We start from the raw sequence: 26,497 nt of genomic DNA, 5'->3' as shown, positions 1-26,497 counted from the left end.
TTAAACTGAACTGCATTTCCCTTTTTGTGCTATGAATGCATGCCTATATTGCCTACATACATGACACGCAACATGGCGGACAAGGTGTCCCAATATACAAAATTACATTTTAGTCTTGTAGCATTTGACACACCTGACAATTCAAGCTCCTGAAGTTTTTTTCAACTTTCAATGTTCTAAGGAGATGATGAAACAGAAAAGACAGATATTAATGCTTTTATGTTGTCTACAGGGTGACATAAAATTGGTGGCACAAATAAAAAAATTGGGTTTACAACCCATGTTGACCATTTTGGCTCCCTCATTTGACTTTCCTTTCAGCTGAATATAGGGAATTACCCAAGGGATATCATTGGGCACCCACCCTATTCTTGTGGAGAAACCCCTAGGCAACAAGAAACAGCAAAGAAAAAAAAACTTTAACCGACAAAAACAGGTTCACCAAGATTCTCGCCTTTTGCTCCTAGACTATGATAAGCATAGCTGTCATGGTTATAGGTATATTTAACTGAGTGATGCAATTGTGGCTTATTAGACAAAAATTACAAAAATTACAGAAGTATTTAAGTATTTGAAATACTTTACATACAATCCCTCAAAGTATTTACATTAAATGTGCTCCAATCCTGCAAAAAACAAATTACAAAATATGTTAAAGTAATTAAATACATAATTAAAATACTACCAATGTCTGACAATGGGTTACCATCGAAAACATAGGCTGGAAAAAGCAACACTTACCCTAATATTGTTCAAATGACTGAATAAAACAACATTTATCCTGCAGAGGAGTTACTTATATCTCCTGACAGTGCGTCTTCAGCTGTGCTCCATACCCTAATCACTTTTTTTTTTTTTTTTTAGTATATTTTTTGGGCTTTTTATGCCTTTAATTATAGGACAGTGGAGAGTGACAGGAAGCGAATGGGAGAGAGAGCAGGGTGGGATCCGGAAAGGACCACGGGGCGGGAATCGAACCCGGGTCGCCGGCGTACGGTGCAGGTGCCCCAGCCAGTTGCGCCACAGCTGGGGCCAATACCCTAATCACTTTTAACCGTCATTACCAATTTGCAAATGATGGTAAATAGAGATGTACAGTATTTCGTAATATCTTTATTGTAATTATGTTTCCCATTGTAATTGTGCAATTTGTAATGTTTTGCATGGACGTGCGCTGGTGTGCATTCATGGATGATAGAAGGATGGTGCTGGTGTGCGTTCATGGATAATAGAAGGATGGTGCGTTGTGCACCCGCCAATATGACTGTTGTCAATGCGCTTTTAAAATAACATATAAACTACTACTTAAGAGCTAGCATTTCAGCTGAAATTTAGCCTGGCTAACGCCAAACTTCATCTCATTGAGATCTACACATGCAAAATAACTTCTACCCTACCTTACCATTAATGATGATTTAACTTATCAGTTACATTTTCAGTTGCACACACGCGCACGCACGCCCACAGCCATAATATTAACTTAAATGAAATGCTAATTTCAGCTAGCCTGGGTTTTCTAGGCAGCCTGGATTCCATGGACTTCGTTTTCACCTCAACGAAGGAACCAATCACAGAACGGAGGGGGGACAGCAAGACGATGACGACACACCGAAGCAGTTATGAGCTACGTACAGACGCATTTGATAGACATTCGCTACAATAAAGCCCAATAAAAGGCTCTGGGCATTCGTAAACCACGTTTCAAATACGAGAAAATGAATGTGTAGTTCCCAGACCCCTTAGAAAGACAGGAAGGGATTTGACATTTTGTGTGTGCGTGTGTGTCAAGTCAAGTCAAGTCAAGTCAAGTTTATTTATATAGCGCATTTTATACACAGATCTCATTCAATGTGCTTTAAACAAAACCAAACAATAATAACAAATAAAAGCATAAAGGGCAATATGGTCAAAGAATAGTTAAAAGGTAAAGATCATAAAAAAAGAAAACATAAAACACAAGGTAAAATAATGTAAAAATAAATAATAATTAATAAGCAAAAACAAAGGCAAAAGTAGTAAACAAGTAATAAAAGACAAGGTAGAATAATTATCAAGGCAGATTCAGAATTTGTAATTCGGCGCAGTTAGCAGAAAGCATCTGAGAACAGTTTGGTATTAAGACTAGATTTAAAACTGGCTACAGTTGGGGCCTTTTTGATGTAATCCGAAAGTTGGTTCCAGAGCTGAGCCGCATAGCAGTTAAAAGCTGCTTCACCATGTTTAGTTCTAACAGTAGGTTTTACTAACAGGTTTTTCACCTGGGACCTGAGAGGACGAGAAGGTGTGTAGGAGAGTCAAGGAGAGTGGCAACCCTAAGTCTTTCCTCCTTTTTACCAAATATAATTACTTCAGTCTTTGTTTAGCTGAAGAAAATTTTGAGACATTCAGGTGTTGATTTGTTCTATACACTGACACATAGATTCAAGAGGACCATAGTCGTTTGGTGACAGAGCTAAGTAAATTTGTGTGTCATCTGCATAGCTATGATATGAAATCAAATTATTTTGGATGATTTGTCCAAGTGGAAGCATATAGAGGTTGAATAATAGTGGCCCCAAGATCGACCCCTGGGGAACACCACAGGTCAAGGACGTTAGTGTTGAGGTACAGTTTCCGATGGCAACAAAGAAGCTCCTTTCTTGTAGATATGATTTTAGCCAGCTGATAACTATGCCTGTAAATCCAACCCAGTGTTCTAGTCTGTGTAGTAAAATATTGTGATCAACAGTGTCAAATGCTGCACTAAGGTCCAGTAGCACTAGGACTGATGTTTTACCTGAATCTGTGTTGAGGCGTATTTCATTGGAAACTTAAATGAAAGCTGTTTCAGTGCTGTGATTTGCCCGAAAACCAGACTGAAAGTAATCAAAATACCCATTTAAAGTTAGGAAGGTGGTTAATTGATTAAAGACTACTTTTTCAATAATTTTGCCAATAAAAAGTAGATTGGATATGGGCCTGTAATTGTTTAGCATGGAGGCATCCAGGTTATTCTTCTTGAGAAGTGGCTTTACAACAGCTGTTTTCAGTGACTTAGGAAAAGTGCCAGACAGCAGTGATACATTTACAATTTGAAGGATATCTGCCTAAAAACAGTTTTAAAGAAATTGGTAGGCAGAGTGTCTAATACACATGTGGAAGAGCTGAGATTCTGTACCGTTTTTTCAAGTGTTTTGTAGTCTATCAAGCTGAACTCTGACATCAAGTTAAGTTTCCCTCTGTTTGTTGCTTGAAGTTCAGGTTGTTGAATTAGTAATTGAGCAGATATGTTGAGTCTGATTTTGTCAATTTTACCTTTAAAAAAAGATGAAAACTCATTGTATTTATTAGTTGAGAGAAGTTCAGGCGCTAATTGTGAGGGGGGATTTGTTAACTTATCAACAGTTGAAAATAGAGTACGAGTGTTATTTGAACTTCTATTGATAATGTTAGAAAAGAAAGACTGTCTTGCTTTGCATATTTCAGTTATATGTGCGGAGCATCTCTTTATGGATTTCATAGTGGATCTGAAGTTTGTATTTACGCCATTTTCTTTCAGTCTTCCTACACTCTCTTTTTAGAAATTTAACTGCTGGATTTTGCCTCCATGGTGCTTTCTGTCTGTCCTTAACTTTCTTGAATTGTAATGGAGCAATGTCATCCATAATGTTTGCCATTTTTGCATTAAAGTGATCAAATAAGTCTTCTACAGAGTCTGACAGTTGACTTGACTTGTGAAAGTGCTTGCTCAAAGAGAACACTTGTCTGATCATTTATGATTCTCCTTTTTACCATCATAGCTGTGTTTTGAGTGTGTGGGGACATAGACACATCAAAGAACACGCAGAAATGATCAGATAAGGCCAGGTCTTTAACAGCTGTAGAGACATCGAGACCCTTTGTGATAACAAGGTCGAGGGTATGGCCGAGAGAGTGTATTGGCCCTTGTACTTGCTGTGTTAGGGAGAAAGTATCGATTAGTGCAATGAATTCCTTGGCATAATTGTTTTCAGGATTATCCACATGCAAGTTTAGATCGCCTGATATAATAAGACAGTCAAACTCTATGCAAATGACTGATAGCAGTTCACCTTTTTTCGCTCTTCAAGAAAAACTTTAGCTGAATGTTTTGGAGGACTGTAAATTGTCAGTAATAAAATCTGAGGAGAAGAGAGATATTCAAATGAAGTAAAGTCACCGAATGACGACTGATTGCAGTGAAAAGAGTTCTTGAAAATTGTGGCTATCCCCCCACCTCTTTTATTTGCTCTGTGTGTGTGTGTGTGTGTGTGTGTGCATGCGTGTGTGTGTGTGTGTGCGCGCGTGTTACACGCGTCTTATGGGTGAATATATGTGTGCTTTTGTCAGTGGGTGTTATTGTGTGTGTGTGTGTTTGGGAATGTGTGTATGCTATGTGTTCTTGTGGGTGTATTTGTGTGTGCTTCTGTCGGTGTGTGTGTGTGTGTCACCGTGGATGTGTGTGTGTGTGTGTGTGTGTTTGGGAGTGTGTGTGTTGTGTCCTTGTGTGTGTATCTGTGTGGGCTTTTGTCGCGGGTGTTGTTGTTGTTGTGTGTGTGTGTGTGTGTGTGTGTGTGGTTGGTGGAGGTGTGTGTGCGTGTGTGTGTTTGTTTGTGGGCGGGGGGGGCGGGGGGGATGAGAAAGCCTGGACCTCAGTGAGTATGTTACGTGTATTAATGTGTGGTCTGACATTTATATGTGAGAGTCCTACTGCCAACCAGCTTCCGTTGGTTTTCTTTGTTAAGAGATGTCATGCCAAGATAGAAAGAAAGCAAAAATAAAAGAAAAGAAGAAGCATAAAGACACAAAAACATTTACATTAACATTAAGACCATAAATCACACTGAATTACCCCTGTGTTTGAAATGTTAATGATTAATTATGGACAAATATGGTTGGTACAGAACACTATGAAGAGTTTTTTTTAGTCATTACAGATAAAATGTTTTGCTCAAAGCTTGCATACATTATATGTCACAAAGCCCACATGCACAAGAGTGCCTCCTTTGCATTTCTGCTGGTTAGGCTGACAAGAGGAGTAGATGAGGTATCTTTGTGTGTGTGACAACATATTGCAACACTGACTGGAAACTTCACTGGAAAAATGACAGAGATGCATGGGTTAAGAACAGCTGTGGAGAAAAAACCCCACAAACAGCGCCTTTTCTGCCTATGCCAGCAACATGACTGAATTCTACTCTTCTTGACGTCACAAAGCAGAGCAATCAAGTTTCCAGATGTTCAGGTGCATTCTACTTCAGAAGAATATTTCCATCTACTTTGACTGTGTGTTTCATTTAAATGTATTGTGTCAGCACCACTCAACATGGATCCCGATATTCAATGAGGTGAACTGCACCTGAGATGAAATATAACACTTTCTTTCTTTCTTTCTTTCTTTCTTTCGTTCTTTCTTTCTTTCTTTCTTTTTCTTTCTTTCTTCTGTGTGTGCTTGGGTTTTGGGAAGGCTGGGGTTTGTGGCTTACACCACAAAGAGGACCACAATCTAATGTTTGCTTGGTTGTATACCAACAACTTCTCAGACAATTGCATTAGCATCTTGGCAATGAAACTTAACGACTTTTCCTTCAGAAAACTATTTCCCAAGGTCTGTTACCTATTGTTACTGAACCCAAAACACTGTGTTGCTGTTTCAGCCGTTACCGATACGCAAGACAACTGCACTTTCAAAAAAACACAACACAAAATACTTTGTTCAAAGCATGTCTCAATGCTCAAATGTGCCGATACTTAAGAGTGCCTCGTCAGCATATCTGGTGGTTTGATGTATACTCTTGGGGCTCACATGTAGATGAAGTCTCTCTTTGTGTGTGAGTGTGTGTGTGAGTGTGTGTGCATGTGTATGTGTATGTGTATGTGTGTTTGTGTGTGTGTGTGTGTGTGTGTGTGTGTGTGTGTGTGTGAGAGAAGGGGGGTGGGCGGTAGAGAGAGAGAGTGCAAAAGAGAGATAAGGCAACATCTTGCAACACTGACTACTGAAAAAAGGTACAGATGTGGTATAAAAACATAGTGTTTCTGTTACTGAGTGCATGCATATTATGTTCATTTACATTGTGTGCTTGCATGCACATAATGTACAGTAAGTGCATGTGTGTGTCTCTCACTGTCACTATAACATCCATACTGAATAGGACACAAACAAAAGTAGAAACAGAAACCAAGTGTGGTAAAAGCTGGACACAAACATAACCATGTGAAGTTACTTGAATGAGTTGTCATACCTGTTCTGTGTACTTCTATTTGTACTATATGGTGGCGGTAATAGTAAAATAAAAACTCATCACATTTAAAAAAAAAAAAATGTAAGGCCGTTTTTTTGTGATCTAGTTTTATATCATCCATTTTGATGGCAAACTATCATGTAAAGAACAGATGCTGTTATCATTCTGACTGTTCTTGTGCTCTGGATCAGGAAACCTGCACAAATGAAGAAATAGCTTTTAAATTGTTCACATCCCAAATAGTGCCAAAGTACATCAACTAGTGAGATAATTAGCTTTTATCATTGTCAACTGTATTGGTGATATTTGCAAAGAAAGTATGTTGACCTCTGGAAGTTAGTAGGCCTAATTGAAGCCCTTGCTGTAACATACATACAGTACAGTACTCATCTTACACAGTAGCATTACTGCAACATACTTGTCGTATCTTATCTCATCTTCTACACTTTTCATTACATTCATTTATCACTGTATAGTGAATATAACCTATGAATCAAATACATTAATAAATAATTCGGTAACACTTTATAATACCTACACACAATTCATCATTTATTAAGCCTAGTAATTTGTTGTTCATACATAATTTATCATCAGTAAAGCATTTGTTCACACAGTTATAAATGGTTTGTTCATAGTAAATAAGCCTATATCTAAAATATGTTTATACATTATTGTTGATGCTTAATAAATGATGCAATGATATGTTTTTGATGAAGTAATATTTCCATTATTTAACAGTTGTTACATACACATGCACTAATGATTAGTTAGGGTGAGGATACATATTTTATAAATCACTTCCTAATACTATAATTCATGATTAACTCAGGAGTTACAAGTGGTTAGTTAATTATATTTTGTGAGATCATCTAAAGTGAGGATGTTTTATGCCTTGCAACACATTTACAAACCATTTATAACTGTGTGTACAAATACTTTATCTTTGAGAATTAACATAGAAGCAATGCTTTACAAATGATGAACAAAGCATTTTGTAATAGTTTGCAACTGGTTTTTAATGGGAAAATGATTTCATTTATAAGCGGTTGTTTCATTATTTATTAAGTATAAATCATGTACTTACAAACATATTTTTTGGATAGGCTTATTTACTATGAACAAACCATTTATAGCTGTGTGAACCAATGCTTTACTGATGATAAATTAAAGGTAGAGGGAACACAGGGTCCCCGCATTGATAGCTATTTCTTAAGAAGTGCATCAAGTCAGTCGGTTGAAGTCCAGCGACAGGAAGAAACCCACAGTTCGCAGGACATCAGTACCCCTGTTGTTGAGGTAAGTTCTAGCACTGAGGCAGAGAGAGAGGCCAGTCAGCCAAGGAGGGAGAAGATTAATGGTCATAGGCCTGGGGTTAGATGGCCAGGCGCAGCAGAATGTAGAATGTGGGAAGATGTTAATAGTGATTTGGTCAGTATCCTGGGTCAGCTCAAGGGGACGGCTGAAAGCAAATTAGAGAAAATGGGAGACATTATTTATAGCTATGGTAAGGAAAGATTTGGGACTATTGAGAGAAGGACAAAACGGCTACATGAGGTAGTTAAATCTAGGCGCCAGCAGGAGATAGATAAACTTATCAAGGAGAGGAGGCAGCTTAAGAAGCAGTGGAGAAAAGCTACAGATGATGAGAAGGAAGGTATTGACTGTCTACAGGCAGATGTGAGGGAGCGGTTAGTAGTGCTAAGAAGAGCTGAAAATATTAGGAAAAATAGGAAGAAGAAATCACGAGCCCGACTAGCATTCTATAAAGACCCATTTAAGTTTGTTAAGTCTTTATTCGTAATGCAGAAGAGTGGTAGTCTTTTGGAACCTAAGCAGAAGCTTGAGGAGTATTTAGAGGGAGTGCACAAAGATAGGGAGAGGTTCAGGGAGATGGTACTTCCTGCTGATATCCCACCTATTGGTGAATTAAGTAGCCAATGCGACGATAGTCCACCAAGGTGGAAAGAGGTGCAAGAAGTAATAAAACGTGCAAGGGCCTCTTCAGCCCCGGGACCTAATGGAGTGCCCTACCGGTTGTATAAGAGTGCACCAGATGTTTTAAGATTTTTATGGCAATTAATGAAGATAGTTTGGAAAAAGCAGAGTATTCCCAAGGCTTGGCGGAGGGCTGGGGGAATATTTATTCCCAAAGAAAAGGACGCAGTGGAGATTAATCAATTTAGGCCAATTAGTCTACTGAATGTTGAAGGGAAGGTTTTCTTTAGTGTGGTGGCACGGAGACTGACAAATTACCTTGAAAGGAATAAACTAATTGATACCACGGTGCAAAAAGCTGGAATTCCTGGCTTCTCCGGGTGCTTAGAGCATACCAGCATGATTTGGCACCAAATTCAATTAGCAAAGCGTGAGAAGAGAGACCTGCACGTTGTGTTCTTGGATTTGGCTAATGCTTTTGGGTCTGTGCCGCATAGTCTGTTGTGGGAGGCCTTTGATTATTTCAGAATCCCAGGTAGCATTAAAAGCCTAGTAAAAGCATACTTTCTGGATATTCAATTATGTTTTACTACAGCTGATTACACCACAGGTTGGCAACAACTTGAGATAGGAATCATGGCCGGATGTACCATCTCCCCACTTGCTTTTACAATGGCAATGGAGGTCATTATTAGGGCCTCAAAATGGGTAGTGGGCGGGGAGAAGTTGCAGGGAGGGCCACGCCTCCCCCCGATTCGGGCTTTCATGGACGACATGACAACCTTGACGACAACCGTTCCATGCACCAACAGGTTGCTGGGTAAGTTAAATAGTAATCTGCAATGGGCCAGAATGAAGGTGAAACCAAGTAAGTCTAGGAGTCTCTCAATTATTAAAGGGAAGGTAACAGATAAGAAGTTTGCTATAAATAAGGAGGTGATTCCCACAGTTCTGGAGAAACCAGTGAAGAGCCTGGGAAGGTGGTATGATGCAAGCCTTAGTGATAAATCACAGGTTGAAGACTTGAGACAGGTCACTAGGCAAGGTATTGCAAAAATTGACAAGTCGGGGCTGCCAGGTAAGCTCAAGCTGTGGTGTTTGCAGTTTGGTTTGTTGCCTCGGCTAATGTGGCCATTGACAGTTTATGAAGTTCCTCTGTCAAAGGTAGAGAGGTTGGAAAAAATGATCAACTCCTTTGTCAGAAAATGGCTCGGAGTCCCACGCTGCTTAAGCAGTGTAGCCTTGTATGGGAAGGGTATTGTAGAGTTGCCAATATCTAGTCTGACAGAGGAATTTAAGTGTGCTAAGGCTAGATTGGAATTGACTCTTACTCAGTCCAAGGACCCAGTGGTGAGGAAAGTTGCACCCTCAGTTAATGCAGGGAGGAAGTGGAACCCAGAGCAGGCAGTTAAGCAAGCTCAATCAGCATTGAAGCATAGAGATATAATGGGCCATGTGCAGCACGGGCGGGGGGGTCTAGGGGTGGGTGCAAGTAAACCCTTGTGGAGTAAGGCTTCTGCAGGAGAAAAGAGGAAAATGGTAGTGGAGGAAATGCATAGACAGGAGGAGGCTGTAAGATGTACTAAGGCAGTGTCGCAGGCAAAACAAGGGCAGTGGGTGAACTGGGAAGGGGTGGAAAAAAGACAGATTAAATGGAAAGATCGATCAGATTTATGTTAGGTGCTACATATGATGTGCTCCCATCTCCCAAGAATTTAAGTCAATGGTTTGGTGAGGATGATAAATGCATACTTTGCCCGTGTGTGGGCAGTCTCCACCATATCCTATCAGGATGCAAGGTAAGTCTCACCCAGGGGCGGTATACGTGGCGTCATAACCAGGTATTGAAATGTGTGGCAGCGGCAATAGAGGATAAAAGAAGAGAAGTCAATTCATTAGCAGCTAGTAAAGGGGTAAGGCAAATTAACTTTGTACGTCAGGGGGATAAACCTTGTTCCGCGAAGGCCAGGTGCAAAACCGGCCAGTTGAAAAATGGGGCGGGCTGGGAAATGAAGGTTGATCTTGGCCAGCAGATGGCGGTACCTCCACATATAGTGAGTACTAAGCTACGTCCTGACGTAATTCTATGGTCGGATTCAGAGAAGATAGTTTACTTCATTGAACTCACTGTTCCTTGGGAAGACAGAGTGGAAGTGGCCAATGAGCTGAAGAGAGCTAAATATACTGAAATAGCAGAGGAGGCAGCTAAGCGAGGTTGGAGTGCACGATTAAGGCCTATTGAAATCGGTGCACGTGGGTTTGTGGCCAGATCTGCTATTGGCTTGCTGTCTGAATTGGGCATTTGTGGTCGAAGTCTAAGGCAGGTGGTTAGTAACATGTCCTTAGCAGCAGAACGGGCAAGCGAATGGTTGTGGGTAAGGAGAAGTTACCCTTCCTGGGGCGCAAGCTAAGGTAAGCTAACTGGCTCATTTGTTTTGGTCGTGGGTAAGGAGAAGTTACCCTTCCTGGGGCGCAAGCTAAGGTAAGCTAACTGGCTCATTTGTTTTGGTGGTGGGTAAGGAGAAGTTACCCTTCCTGGGGCGCAAGCTATGGGGCCTGGGGCGCAAGCTAAGGTAAGCTAACTGGCTCATTTGTTTTGTGTTTGTGATGGACTGTGCCTAGGTTGATGGTACTTGGCTAAGGTTCTTTATGGTTTATGGTTCAGTCCACATTAGGGATCGACCGATATATCGGCCGGCCGATATATCGGGCCGATATTTACGTTTTTTACGTGTATCGGCATCGGCCGATAAGCGGCTGTGTTCGCCGATAGTTTTTCCCCCACATTATTTACATACAGGCGTCCACAGGCAGCTGTGTGTTGCTGGAGAAGCTGCAATTTACATGCAGACTGCCCCTCCCCCACAAGTGCTGAAAGCCTGCTCTTCAAGACAACAGTAAAATTTTAACTTTCAAAGCATCTTTTAACTGTTTGACTTAGCTAAATATTGCCATACACTTTGAAGGTGGAAGCAAGTTTGTGGGTCCAAATGGAAAACACGAATGATAGATAGATAGGTACTTTATTTAATGCTTAATGCCTCGTTTATAGAACTGCTTGCCATTGTATTTAGGGAGCTGCAAATAGCTAAGTTGTAGGCTAGGCTAGCGGTAGCTGTTTCAAACACTGGTCATTAAGTAATGCCAACGTTGTTCCGTGGTATTTGTGGGAGTTTTATTCAGCGACCACCTGGCTGAGTTTTGGACGCGTGTGGTGTGTGTGTGTCTCCCTCCCTGAATGCCTCTTCTATAAAACTGCTTGCCATTGTATTTAGGGAGCTGTAAATAGCTAAGTTGTAGGCTATCCGTATGGTAGCGGTAGCTGTTACGAACACTGGTCAATCATATGATTAAGTAATGCCGACGTTGTTCCGTGATATTTGTGGTAGTTTTATTCAGCGACCACCTGGCTGAGTTTTGGACTTCTCCGTTCGAGCTGGGCGGAGTTGCCATCACAGTGATAAAAGCTTTAATAATGAGAGACGTGTTAGTTAACTATTAATTCGTGTTAACGTTTACCATGTACCAGACATACCGTGTATGCCTTACTTGTTTAGAGCCGTTTGCTAACGTTATCATTATCAATCCAGTTCAATAGTTGTTCGTCAGCTACCAAACAGACGTTTGTGTGTGCATCTGTGAGACACACGCATCACAGCGATATGAGAGTGCTGCGCTACCGGAAGAAGATATTTTAAAACTTTGAGAGATATGTTTTATACCTTTTGACGTTGATGCCGTTTAGAACAGAAACATCTGACACCACGTTATTTTCTTCGGCTGATTTATGTTCTGTGATTGACAAATCTTGCAGCTTTTTAAAAAAAAATATAGACATAGAAAAAATGAAACCATGCAGTCTTAAATTACAAATCAAGCACTTTATTTCAATAGCTTTTCAGGCTTATTGTTTTCTTAAAGTATTTAAATGTGTTGACAAATGTGTTTGTGATGACCTGAATTATGTCTTATAGTCAGCAAGAAATGCATCATTAAGGCTGTAAGATGTTGATGAAAGCATTTTGCACAGTTAACCATATCCAGTGCACCCATCCATAAGTTCAATAAATGTTCCTTTTTTAAATTGAGACTTATAACATTTGTTATCATAATTTGTGTAATTATGTTTCGTTTTTATGATGTAAATTGAGGGAGCAAAATAAAAGCAGTATCGGCTCCAAATATCGGCTCAAGAAAATCGGCAGCCTGTATCGGTCATCGGCTAAGGCTGAGGGAAAAAAATCGGTATCGGTATCGGCACTAAAAAATCCATATCGGTCGAACCCTAGTCCACATCAACGGGACGGACCGACCTAGCCAACTTAAACCATGCCTAGGTTGGTTAAAGGTATTTGGATGCTTGTTGTGGTAATATGGGGCAGCATGGGGCGTAAGCTAACTGCTAACTGCTGGCTAATTTGTTTTGTGTTTGGGATGGGGCCTAAGATAATGGGCTAAGCTAACTGGCTAATTTGTTTTGTGTTTGTGATGGGCTGTGCCTAGGGTGATGGTACTTGGCTAAGGTTCTTTATGGTTTATGGTTCAGTCCACATCAACGGGACGGACCGACCTAGCCAACTTAGACCATGCCTGGGCTGGTTAAGAGTATTTTGAGTATTGGATATTTCAATGTGGTAATATGGTGGTAGCATGGAGGGGAGTGTCTCCAGGATGCTGGTTTCACTGTTAAGCCTTCATGAGGTGTCGTGGGCCTAACTTAACGAAACATCGGTGAATGAGGGTGCCCACTTGATAACCCCAATGACATGCCGCATACTATATAGGCTACTGCTGTTGGATAGGCCATTTGCATTGTGCTTGTGACCATTTGTTGGCGGATTTGTGGGTAGTGTGCTTTTTAAAGTTAAACTTGAGCAGGGGCTTCTGAATGTGTTTTTACCTTGGATTTTGGCACAAGGGATTTTAACATCTAATCCTGTGTATTAATGTAATGTATGAACAAGAAATTATTAATGATGAACAAACCATTAACTAATAAATAACAAAGGCTTAACAAATGATGAATTGTGTGTAGTTATTATAAAGTGTTACCAATAATTCAAGTAAATAATTCTAATTGTTTATGGTCTCCACTAACTGGTAGCTTCATTAAACATATTCAGGTGGCAAAGCAATACAGAACTCAGGTAAAGGTCTTGTAGTGATATCAAGACAAGGGCTATACTAGTTTTAGACAGGAACTCCTTAAAGCCTTCTTGCAACGACAAAATATACAGTTCAATAAGGGGCATGTTTGTGTCAAATGTGAAAAAGTCCAGACCAGTCCCAGAGAGTCCACATTTAAAGAGAGAAAACATTGCCATGGTTGCATAAAACCCTATGGTGTATTAACCAGAAACACATTAGGAGTAATGTCTACCAGATGTGTCTAAGGGCTGCATGCAAACTCAAACCTCCTGATCCTTTGAATATGCATATTGTCATGGTCACTTCACTTCCTTGCATGGCGCCTTCAGATGCATGCTCTCTCTGCAGTCAAGGAACTTCACAAGATGAAGCTTCATCTCAGAGATGTACTGTATGGATAACACATCAGGGAAGGGAAGTGATAAGGCTTTTGCTCTGAAGCGTTTTGAGTGGATATGGTGGACTAGAATGAGTATAAACTGAAGATTTCAGGACACACATGATTTTTCAATAATGTCAATAATGGCATTGCATATCACCACATGGTCATAACTAATTTTGACTATACAAATAAATGTTTTACTGCATTTCTGTGCATTCCAACTCACAATGCTGTTGATATTTGTCATATTTTTATAATGCTCTTGCAGCAGCGGGATGCAAGGCAAATGTTTTTCAGCATATTCCTTTCAGTTTATAATTACAGGGAGCAAGGTGAATAAAAGGATATGCTCACATCCATCTCCACTCTTCTTTAAAGAGGAACTTTCAAAGATACCATGTAGAATGCTCTGAAGATGGCTTTTCTGGAATGCGAGCCAGAAAGGTCTGTCACACTCAACTTTCTAACAATGTCAGTGTGTCAGTGTTTATTTTTGTTTCTTTAAGAAGCCAAGACATGTTCTGTGTGTTCTCTGAGTGAGTTTTGAGAACCAGGTCATGTTCTGCAGGTTCTCTAAGGGCTTAGATCAAGGAAAGTAGTTTCTGATAAAACAGGAAGTGCTATCGGTGGTGGTAAACTCCCTGAGAGGAAAAGTAAAGACAACTTTCATTTGTGGTCCAGTGTCAAGGGATATAAAAAGGAAATGTGTTTCTGTGTGTGTCTGTAAACGAGAGACAAAGACAGAGAGAGAGCGAGAGAGACAGAGAGAGAGAGAATGTGTTAAAAAGTCATGATTATGTGACCAGCAAGTGCTTACTCCAACTCAGTGACCTGGCCTAGATAGCAGAGAGCCAGAGGACATTCCTCTGTCGGCGAACAGCCTTCAGAGGACGTGGTCAGGAATGTCAGCCGCACTCACATGCACTCCAGATGCCAAGAGCAGAAAAAGTCCTTATGACCAAGATCTGAAAATGACCTCAAATTACCAACTCAGCTTTGTGTCTGGGACTCAGGGATTGAAAAGTGACATTCAGACACAGGCTAAGGAAGTAGGTATTATTTATTTTATTCATAAACCAGCTGGTTGCTATAATACACACAGTGGCATTCCTTTGCATAAATAAAATTGCATAATTCAATTGCAGCCACAGAAAAAATAACAAAATATTTTTTTTCACTCCACTCCAGGAAGAGACCTATTTACAAATGATTTAGTTTCATAGCTTGTTTTTTCAAGCCATAACTGTCATGTCTTATTTATGAAATAGGCTACAACAAAGTCTGAGACTGATTCATGTGTAAAGGCGTGATCCAAAATACACAAAATGCCAGAGCCTTGGACGGACTTCCTAAAACAGTAGACACATCATGCACGCTTGGATGGGTTAGGGAGAACAGTCTGGCGTCTGATTAATGTCTTGTACAGTGAAGTCACTGAGGATGTCTGGCATCACCTCCCACCGAGTTTATTCAGACCCATGGGGAAGAGCATAATATTGCAAATGCAATAACATTGCAGACAGGAGTTTGGGGGCCATGAAATTGTGCCATGAAAAATGTGTGGGGGTGGGGTTAATGAAGATGAATGACAGAATATCCTACTGTCTTCACAACTATTCAAGCTATCACTATTCAAAAATTAGGGTTACACTTTACTCGACAGTGTCGACATAAAAGTGACATGACACTCTTATGAACGTGTCATAAACAAGTCATAAACGTTTATGACGTAACACTTCTGTTATTAAGTGACATTCGGTTTTTGTCATAACAAGTTACGATTAGGGTTAGGTTTAGGGTTAGGGTTAGAGTTAGGGTTAGGGTTAGGGTTAGGTTTTATGTGTCATGACAGTGTCATGTGTTCACGACAGTGTCATGTCACTCTTATGTCGATACTGTCAAGTAAAGTGTTGCCAAAATTAGTCCACAGCTGATGCAATAACTCCTCTAATTATGAGGGAACCACTAACACACACACACACACACACACAGAGAGAGAGAGAGAGAGAGATGAAAGGGTTGTGGGATGTTGGGAATGAAAGAGAGAAATAGTATACCATACCAGTGAGAGAGAGAGAGAGGGAAGTGACTGAGAAATTAGGGAGAAGATGGGGCGGATATTGTGTTTGTGGGAAAGTCAAGAGGGGGCAGGGAACTGAGAAGAGAGAAGGGAGTACAGAAGGAGGGAGGGGGGGAGAGAGAGAGAGAGGGAGAGAGAGAGATGGAGGGGAGGGAGACTTTAGAAGAGTTAGCTCCTCTTCTCTCTCCTCTTCTGACGGTCCAGACGACAGCAAGCGGATGGCACGCAGCAGGGACAGAGGTTAGTGTGCCGCCACCAAGCCTCTCTGCCCAAAACCGTGTGAATGTCTGTGAATGTATGACTCAGTATTCTGTTTAAGCAGCAGAAGTGCAAGCAGGTTTAATACAGGACAGAGACACACACACACACACACACACACACAAACACACACACACACCAACACAAACTCCTTCACAGGATATTGCTTTGAACTTTTCTGTATGTGACCTCCAGCATTTATTCCAGTGTTTGCATTATGATTACAGCTTTATATACCCCACAAGTTCTAGTTCATCTTTTACATTTTATGTTCATTATATTTAAAGTTTTTCTCTAATTTCTTAAACAAAATGACTCTTCAAGTGCAATTTCCGAAACTATTAACAGTTGTGGGCAATCCTTTTACCAAACAAACACATATCCACTGCTTTACTCACAGTTTGTAATTTTGTAGCACAAAACCTTTTGCAAAACTGTTAAAGCAACTCACTGCCTTATAATTAGTTTGCAATTCAATATTACACTTCTAGCAAAACTGTGAACTGTTTTGATACAAAAACACTATTTTTAAAAAGAGTTAAGAATTGTATGATTTTACAAGACATTAATTCATTGTGGTTAGAGTGTAGGGTTTTGTGAAAATAGCCAATATTTGCAAAAATAAGCGCCTTATAAATTGCAATGGAATTCCGCACACAAAAGAAACAGTATCACCAGTGCACTTACATGTGTTAATGGTTTAAATGCCATCGGAATTTCCTCTAAGAAAATTTCTAGGAAAACTCCCTATGGAGGGAATTACCTTCTGAACTCTGGGATCCCGTATGAAAATATAAAGGAAAGACTTTCTGTAATGCTTTGCCCGCAGTTCTCTTGTACTGTATGTGAACTACTGGCATATTACAGATGTTCTACATTTGTTTCATGAGAACATGTATCCAAAAACAACAAAGCCTTAGTAATACAATGAAATCCAGTGCTTTACAAAAGGCCACTGGCAGTTTGTGGCTTTCAGCTCTTCGGCTTAAGGTATTGTGGCTACAAAACAAAAGAACTATTGATTAATTTCTTCAAATAAAGTTCAATTAGACCATCGCCAAGAGGAAGAACTTATATTTGGGAGAGACTCCCAAAAGACTCCAGGACTACATTTACACACACTGAATACACTGCCAGGCTTTTAGTGCAACAGCAAACTAAAGTTGGGCAGACAAATAGCTTAAACCTGTCTGCTTTCTTTCAAACTCTGGCCTGTGTTGTAAGTGACTTCACTTGCCTGGAAACAATCAACCTTCAACCAATAAACTCCAATCACGCAAAAGCCTCACACGCTGCAATAGTTCTGGACTGGCTAGGAAAATATACCTTGTCCGAATCACAAATTCAATGGGTAGTCTCTCTTGGTTGTGAGTCACTTTTAATTCAACCTGTATCTAACCCCAGTCATCACCCCTGTTTAGTATCTCCCTCAGGTCTGCTGATGTCACAGTATCCACGGTGTGGATGGAGTTTATCTCAGAGACACTCAGTTGGTGGACAGGTGGAATAAAATGTGGTTCTGTCTTTTCTTGTACTTGTATCTTCCAGATTTATTTCTCAATAATGGGTCAATGTGGGTATGGGTTATGTGAATCAAACCTCAAGTTAGCCAAATACAGAGAGAGTGCTTGAACTGCTTTGAGTTATAAGGGGGCACAGATGCAGAGGAAGTCGCTTTGTCCAAGTTCAGAGCTGACCTAATGGCCAGACAGGCACAGAGCCAAGAAAAGCAGTCGTCCACCAGAGCATGGGGAGAGTAGGTCAGTTTCACTTGCCAATGAGTTATTCTCTCCGGCCCACCCACACACGCACGCACGCACGCACGCATGCACGCACGCACAAAAACTCATATGCATACAAGATAAATGCGGTCAGGCACACATATTCGAAGACAAACCTTTATTCGTATTCTCTCTATTTGCTATGCCATTTTGCCATCAAGCCCTAAAATTGTTTATTCAAGAAAAAACCCCACGAGTGAACGACTTAAAGCAACACTAAAGAAGATTTTCTCTCGGGGTCCCCCTACAGTTGAGAAGTACTATAGACCCTTTCAACAATAAAAACAAAAACAATGCTTGAGCATTCTATTTGATTCCCAATCTACTTCCTCTGCATTAAGATAACATATGGAATGTTAAAAAGGAAGTCTTGTGGGCCCAATGATGCTGATAATGGAACTCTCTTGAAAGGGTCTATAATAAACAAACTAAATATGCGTCTTTGGTAACAAAGTATGAACATAACTCTGATACAATATAGAGGGAGGGAACCAACAGCAGTCTGTAGAAAGAGATCTCCGAATGCCTGTAGTAAAGCAGATCTTTTCCCTTTCGATTTCGGGTTGGGGGGGTGGAATGGGGGGTCAATGTTCCTACCCTAACACCAAACTTCCTATGGCTGTTTTACAAGTGATAAGACCTGCTTAGAGTTCGGCAGAAGTGCCGTTCGCCCTATTAAGAGTTTATGTGCTATGGACATGATTTTGGAAACGTTATTTTAAGGTTAAAAACTCTTTAGGGGGCCTTTAAGACTATGTTAGAATATCTTAAAAACATTATAACCATGAGCAGACTTATTTATGAGGGCAGTCTATAACAATAAAGATGAAAGTGTGGCTTTGGTTACCTAGAAGATACATAAATGTTTTAGATTACATATTTCAAGGAAGGATGAGTCAAATAAGGAGAGTCAATCAGAGTGTACGCATCAGAGAGTTTCCAGATCAACACACAACATTCAAAAGCTTGGATGGCTCGGGTTATGTGATAGCGTAAAACTTTGACCACTGACATCTACACTTTGTTATGTTCATCCATCAGGCGCAGTCATGTTTGAGGCTCTTCTGTCAACTCTGCTCTTCTTGCCGTGGGTGACCCCTGTCCCCCCTACCCCCACACCCTGCCAGCGCTGCTGTGACCATCTGGAGCCACCAGAGGGCGACGTGGCACACATGCCAGAGATTCGCACACACATTGACATGACAATCCTGAAAGGTTGGCTTCTTGGTTTTTGGGATCCACCACCATACTGACCATGGCCATGGTTTGCTTAGAGCCTCTCGCCATTTATGTAGGAAATCCGAGATTAGCTGGGTTGTCTTATTAGCTATTAGAAGAATAGCTGGGTTGTCTTATTTCTTTGTTTTTTTTATTATTACATATTTTTGGGATTAAGGAAAAGCTCCCAACTACAGCTCATAACAGGAGACAAACAAAACCTGACTGTACAGACTGTCCAGATATTTTGCATAAATAGTAAATCAGTTTTAGTTAGACCTTGTTCTCTTTCAGCACTGTGTTCCAAATACAGCAACTGGCAGTATAATATGGAACCTGCAGAAGAAGAATCTAGAGGCATGCAGAATCCCATTGCAATATATAGCTTAACACCTGCTTAACAGATTTAGAGTCTGAATTGGACTGTGTCATAGGATGGGTAATAGGATGCAAATCTCCTCTCTGGCTTCTTGTGTGAGGCAATTTGTTCATTAGGCCTCTGTGTTGGATAATCAAAGGGCAGTCGAAGCAGTGAATCATCAAAACAGTGTGATTCCTGGCATCCTTCAGGCCAGTGGAGGCGGCGGTGTGAATTTATCTGCGTACTTTGGACAGACTGTCAGATAGGTATTTGGAGAATGTGCTGGAGTTGTGTTTGGAGAAATGGTTGGAGAGGTATTTGGAGAACACACTGATTGGATCTCCATACTTTCCCATGCAGCTCCATTGACATCAAACGCTGTAATGTGGCAGTGAATGCATGGTGTATGAATGTGTGTATGTGTTCTTTACATCATTGCATCATATGTGTTCTTTACATCACACTTTGTTTTACCCTTATGCACATGGAGACATTCTTTCATCTTCCTCTCTCTCTCTCTCTCTCTCTCTCTCTCTCTCTCTCTCTCTCTCTGTTTCTCACTCACCATCTCTCTCTTCCCAGGTGATAAGGGTGATCGTGGAGAGAGAGGGACTCCAGGCATACAGGGAGTGGAGGGCCAGCCAGGCAGAGCAGGCCCCGAGGGCCCCAAGGGCTCCAAAGGTGGGTCTGGGCCCCCAGGAGCCCCCTGCCAGCGGCAGCATGCGGCTTTCTCCGTGGGCCGCCGCAAGGCCCTGCACAGCGAGGAGCACTACCAGACGCTGCTCTTCGACGTCACCTTCGTCAACCTGGACGACGACTTCGACATGTTCTCGGGCCGCTTCCGCTGCCGCGTGCCCGGCATCTACTTCTTCAACGTGAACGTGCACACGTGGAACTTCAAGGAGACGTACCTGCACGTGATGCAGAACGACACGGAGCGCGCCATCGTGTACGCGCAGCCCAGCGAGCGCTCCATCATGCAGAGTCAGAGCCTCATGCTGCCGATGGGGCGCGGGGACCAGGTGTGGCTGCGGCTCTTCAAACGGGAGAGGGAGAACGCCATCTACAGTGATGACACCGACATCTACGTCACCTTCAACGGCCACCTCATCAAATCTGATGAGGAGTAAGCGGGCTTCTGTGTGTGTGTGTGTGTGTGTATGTGTGTGTGTGTGTGTGTGTGTGTGTGTGTGTGTGTGTGTGTGTGTGTGATGTGTGATGTCTCATAAAGCCAGGAGTCAGGAAGGATATATATGTGTGTGTGTGTGTGTATGTGTGTGTGGGTGTGTGTATATGTGGGTGTATGTGTGCATTGGTTTGTCCCCCCTGTGAGGACATTTGACCTGTTTACGTACAGACTCTGTGAGAACGTACCAGAGCTGTGGAGACGTGTACAAGTGTACAAGCACTTATCAAGATGCAACTAAACCCTTGTCTCTGTATATCCTCATAGTGTCGTTAAACCTGAATTTGTGTGTGTGTGTGTGTGTGTGTGTGTGTGTGTGTGTGTGTGTGTGTGTGTGAGACTGACTCCATCAAAACTGAATGTGTGTCAGTGACAGGATGTTTTTGCGTTTTTAAAAAAGAATAATTTTATATAACAGTTCCATCTTACGTCAGATGTTTAGATTATATTTGTTTTTAAAAAGATGAGTTGGTGCTATAGTGGGTCATCAAAAGCAGTGTGCACAGCATGTCTGCTCAGAACCAAATCTTTGGTGCTATTGCAAGCTGTAGGTCTAGCTTTTTGATCGCAATTTCCCTCTTTTTCAAAGCATGATCCAAGAGGTATTTTCATCTCCCTGTAATCTGCATTCATTAAGCAACTATACAGCTGCACCTGTCCCACAGATCTCTTACAATCAACTTCCGCAACCACAACTAATCTTTTCAATTTCTGATTTTTACACTTGCTCTGAACCATTGTGCCAGATCCTAGCCAGCTCTGGGCCAGCAGAACTGGCTCAGTCACTTCCCGTCTGGTTTGCTACCCTTTTGATTCATATCTTGGTCAAGAGAAGAAATCGGCCACATCAGTCGAACCACAGAGCCCCGTTCAAACACGGCTGATTATCACAGGGATTAACCCCGACACCTACAGTACATGTCACAACTTCATGCTTATGCAAAAACAAGATAGCATCAAAACCACTGTGATCGCAGTTCTGCAGACTGCTCAGCAAAAGCAGAAACCAGGTAACATGTTGTACATAAATACATGCACTTGTGCATACAGTATACATGCACCCATACACGTACAGTAGACACACACAGAGTCACATATTGTTTTAAAGATCTTCTTCTGTTATTATTTGGGCACTTGTAATGTATAGCATGCAATGAATAGGGTGATTCCAATTAAAACTCACTTTAAGTCACTCAGGGTTTCTCAAAGTTTTTGCATATAACAGGATAAATACACAAGTTTACTTGATATTTACTTTGTATTTTGAAATTTGTAAAATTATACCATTCATGCTCTATGGAAAATGATTAGATGGCCTGCAGCTTCAACTTGAAAGTGGAATTTAATGTTTATTTTAATGCAAATGTTTTAACCCTTCATCTAGGATATCACATAGACATTCACATAGGTATTCAGCATAAAACAAGACAGGTTCACTCTTTTTTTCTGATACAAATACATTTCATACAGCCATGATTGATTCATACAGCCATAAATTGTTCAGTCTAATTTGGCCAAGTGTCAAGAGTTTGTTATCACGTACAAGGTGTAACCCTCATAGAGTTCAGTATGCACGTTTGCATTTAAAGTTAGCTGCCACAGGGCTATCTGAGTGTGCTACATTACCGACATATTGATTATAGCGCTGTAACTTTGCATGATGATCTCCCTGGACACACAAGCAAAAGATAAAAAAAAACATTCTATATGGCAACGCTAAAGATACCAAGTGACCAACAACTTCGCTACCTGCCGTGACTTACTAAGCTTGTTCTATGTGTCTTTGGCTATGTTTAAATGTGTCTATATCTGTGCATGTCTATGAGTGTGTGAGAAGTGAGTGTATGGTTCTATGTGCGTGTGTATACACATGGGTGAACATGTGAAAGCTTGTGGGGGATTTTCACACAGGTAGAGAGCTGGTGTAGAAAAAAAGCTGTCTACCACAGGCCCTAGACCTCTGCGCAGTATGAAAGAGTCTGGGCCCTAACGTCTTTGCACATATGCAAACCAGGAAGTGAGAGAAACTTGTGGATTTCCTCTTATAGTTGCAACAAGCCCCGGCCACATCACTTCACACCCAGACACAGAGCAAAGAATGAAGAACAAAGAGCAAAAACACAGAAAAAGCTTAGTAACTAGTTAATAGATAACTGTTTATAAGCTTATCATGCCTGTTACTCCATGTTGTAAAACTTTATATACAGGTTCTGGTCATATAATTAGAATATCATCAAAAGGTTGATTTATGTCAGTAATTCCATTCAAAAGACCCAATCCACAGACCTATGTGCTCTGTAGTGGACATAAGTTCTAGATGCATACCCCTTTACCCCTTTGAGCTATTCTAAAAGACTGTGGTCTTTTAAAGAGGACATCCTGGGCTTTCTAATGATATATCATGTGATTGGTTGGGTTGCTGGGAACCTCCTCTTCCTGGTTCTCAAAAATGGTTGACATCAAAACAAACACATTTTATGGAAGGAGGAGAGATAAGTTAAATAGTGTCTTCTTATTAAGCATTCATTATGATGGCAATATATGGTCTTGTTAATGAAAATGTCAGGAATCATATGATTCATTTTGAAAGAAGTTAAGTTATTTACATTTTGAAATAATGTGGACTTTATGAATGTCCATTATAATGGACACCAGGACCAAAATATTTTGATTTTTTGGGAAATTTAGGAGATAATTTGTAAAGGATGAATGGGGGGGGGGGGGGGGGGGGGGTCAGATTTGGAGCGCTCAGGTGATGAGTGAGTGAAACAGAGATGAGGACTATGATCCTGTGCCTCAAGAAGATAGCGAGGAAGAGTAAGACTAAAAAATTAATTATCGCAGATGAAAGAAAAACATGAAAATGAAATGAACAATCCAGAAAAAAGAAATACAACTGTCCAAAAAGGCAAATAAAGTAGTCTAGAAGGATAAATAACCTTTTCCCTTATATTTGGTTAAGGTTACCCTTAATTTAATACCACTAAAAGCATAATTTGTCCATTTTTGTCTATTTTCATGGCTACCTTTTCATACTAAAACGGTCCTTTTGTCCACCACAGGGGACTGGACATGCTATAAAATTTTAAATAAAAATACATTTTAAAAAATAAAAATTGTAAGATGTTTTTTTAATCCTAAATAGAAAGAAAATCAAAACAAAAAAGAAATTGTTGGACACTTTTTTTTCTTGGTTCTCAGGAGGATATTATATTCATTCACTACACACAGACTGATATATTTCAAATGTTTATTTCTTTTCATTTTGATGATTATAACTGACAACTAATGAAAATCCCAAATTCAGTATCTCAGAAAATTAGAATATTACTTAAGACCAATACAAAAAAAGGTTTTTTAGAAATGTCGGCTAACCGGCTAAGTATGAACATGAAAAGTATGAGCATGTACAGCACTCAATACTTGGGGGCTCCTTTTGCCTGAATTACTGCAGCAATGCGTTGTGGCATGGAGTCGATCAGTCTGTGGCACTGCTCAGGTGTTATGAGAGCCCAGGTTGCTGATAGTGGCCTTCAGCTCTTCTGCATTGTTGGGTCTGGCGTATCGCATCTTCCTCTTCACAATACCCCATAGGTTAAGGTCAGGCGAGTTTGCTGGCCAATTAAGAACAGGGATACCATGGTCCTTAAGGTACTGGTAGCTTTGGCACTGTGTGCAGGTGCCAAGTCATGTTGGAAAATGAAATCTGCATCTCCATAAAGTTGGTCAGCAGCAGGAAGCTTGAAGTCCTCTAAAACTTCCTGGTAGATGGCTGCGTTGACCCTGGACCTCAGAAAACACAGTGGGCCAACACCAGCAGATGACATGGCACCCCAAACTATCACTGACTGTGGAAACTTTACACTAGACTTCAAGCAACGTGGATTCTGTGCCTCTCCTCTCTTCCTCCAGACTCTGGGACCTTGATTTCCAAAGGAATGGGTTTTGTTTCACAATCCTCTCCAGGGTACGGTTATCCCTATTGCTTGTACACTTTTTTCTACCACATATTTTCCTTCCCTTCGCCTCTCTATTAATGTGCTTGGACACAGAGCTCTGTGAACAGCCAGTCTCTTTAGCAATGACCTTTTGTGTCTTGCCCTCCTTGTGCAAGGTGTCAGTGGTCGTCTTTTGGACAACTGTCAAGTCAGCAGTCTTCCCCATGATTGTGTAGCCTACAGAACTAGACTGAGAGACCATTTAAAGGCCTTTGAAGGTGTTTTGAGTTAATTAGTGAATTAGAGTGTGGCACCAGGTGTCTTCAATAATGAACCTTTTCACAATATTCTAATTTTCTGAGATACTGAATTTGGGGTTTTCATTACTTGTCAGTTATACTCATCAAAATTAAAAGAAATAAACACTTGAAATATATCAGAGGGGTATTCCAAGTACGTGGTTTAGTAAAAAACCTGGGTAAGTTAACTCAGAGTAAGTGGTAAACCTCCTACAACAAGAGCCCTATGGGATTGTTTTGTAAGGAGAATGAAGCCATGCAGCTCTTCTATTAGGAGGTTTACCCCTTACACTGAGTTAACTTACTCAGGTTTGTCACTAAACTACGTACTTGGAATACCCCCCAGTCTGTGTGGAATGAATTTTCAACTTTTTCATGATATTCTAATTATATGACCAGCACCTGTATATGTAGTTTTTTTTAGCTGTCTTTGTACAGTTTAGTTAGTCTGTTCTGTTTACATTGTTGTCTCTATCTGTCTCTCTTGCTACAGAACCAAAAAAGAAGTCTGTTGTCCTATTGACTTGACTTAATGTGGTTGAGAACAGTTCATCTTTTGCAGCCTTAACTTCGCAGGCCTATGTTTATAGTTTTGTCAGGACTTACAAAAACATGTTATGCTTAATTGCCAACGAATGCCTACAGGTCAGTGTGAGTGCTCATTTACAAAAGTGTTGCAATTCCAGCAGAGGGCGATATTTAGTTAACAGACAATATGACAAGTGTTACTTTAATCTGTATCACAGTAGTACTACAAGACTAATAACTTGTTTTAGTGTTTGGCATTTGATCTTAAACATCAGGGTGTTTCAGTGGGATATAGCATCTCATTATTCATCCAGGACTTACAGTGGCATACAGAATTCTGTAAAGGAACAATCTGTAGTTTCTGAAGTGACTGATCTGATTTTAAACAGCATAGTGGTGCTCGTGGAGTGGAACACTGTAGTGTAGCCTTTTTATGACCATGACCTTGATGGCTTAGCAATAAACATATATTCTGAGGAGTGATTGGAATTGTGGAATGTCATTAAAGGTCATTCCTTTGGTCTTTACCATTAGCCTAAACAGACATTCAGAAAATCAAAACATTTAGATAATGAAAACTCACCAACTCAAAGTAGTGTTATCTTTTGAAGAAGCACTGTGTGTTCTTGATCATCTTTCAAACTAAATTTATAGGAATTGTTGTTAAAGATCCAGATAAATTGCAGATCCAGATAAATAAACCAATAGCAATAATGTAGAGTGTCTATTACAGTTTTTTCTGAATGCTTAAACACATTTTTTGTAACTATGGCTTTTTTTGCAAAACTCTACACACAAATGGCAAAACCACTCACTGAGTTCGCAAAACTAAAAGCACAAACACTGCTTTGCACTCAGTTTGCAATTTTGTAACACACACTTTGCACAACTGTAGGCACAATGGCTATTATTATGACCGCCGCTAGCGAAGCTAGCGAAGCGGTCATATAGGGATTGTCAAAGTTTTTTTTTTTTTTTTTTTTTTTCCCGTCATCTACTTCCTGAAATTTTGGTCAACGATACCCGGGGCACCGAAACACCGGGGCACATGAAATTTGGTGGGTATGTAGCCCCACTAGACTTTTACGGAAAAATTTCGTTTGGTCCCGGGGGCCACTCCCCCTCCGCGCTGGGCCCCCCG

The 26,497-nt window shown here is 40.6% G+C and overlaps 1 protein-coding gene across 1 annotated transcript; it reads left to right on the top strand.

Moving 5' to 3' along the window:
* Positions 1-15,929: 15,929 nt before the first annotated feature.
* LOC143102368 (complement C1q tumor necrosis factor-related protein 6-like) lies at positions 15,930-21,783 on the top strand. Its single transcript, XM_076265906.1, has 3 exons — positions 15,930-16,027; positions 18,868-19,041; positions 19,988-21,783. The coding sequence occupies exons 1-3, from the start codon at positions 16,006-16,008 to the stop codon at positions 20,533-20,535; spliced, it is 744 nt and encodes a 247-aa protein (XP_076122021.1). The 5' UTR covers positions 15,930-16,005; the 3' UTR covers positions 20,536-21,783.
* The last annotated feature ends 4,714 nt before the right edge of the window (positions 21,784-26,497 follow it).

Source organism: Alosa pseudoharengus, unplaced genomic scaffold, assembly GCF_046254945.1.
Source record: "Alosa pseudoharengus isolate Yale_2024_CS ecotype anadromous, Long Island Sound unplaced genomic scaffold, YU_APseudo_1.1 YU_APseudo_1.1_scf_4, whole genome shotgun sequence".
NCBI classification, from domain to species: Eukaryota; Metazoa; Chordata; class Actinopteri; order Clupeiformes; family Clupeidae; genus Alosa; species Alosa pseudoharengus.
This window is presented reverse-complemented; position numbering and strand designations above follow the sequence as displayed.

Bases quoted from the DNA above. Each gene is read 5' to 3' on its own strand.
- LOC143102368 (XM_076265906.1), top strand. From the start codon at position 16,006: ATGGCACGCAGCAGGGACAGAG. The intron at 16,028-18,867 runs GTTAGTGTGCCG...TTCATCCATCAG, and splicing joins GGCACGCAGCAGGGACAGAG to GCGCAGTCATGTTTGAGGCT. The intron at 19,042-19,987 runs GTTGGCTTCTTG...CTCTCTTCCCAG, and splicing joins TGACATGACAATCCTGAAAG to GTGATAAGGGTGATCGTGGA.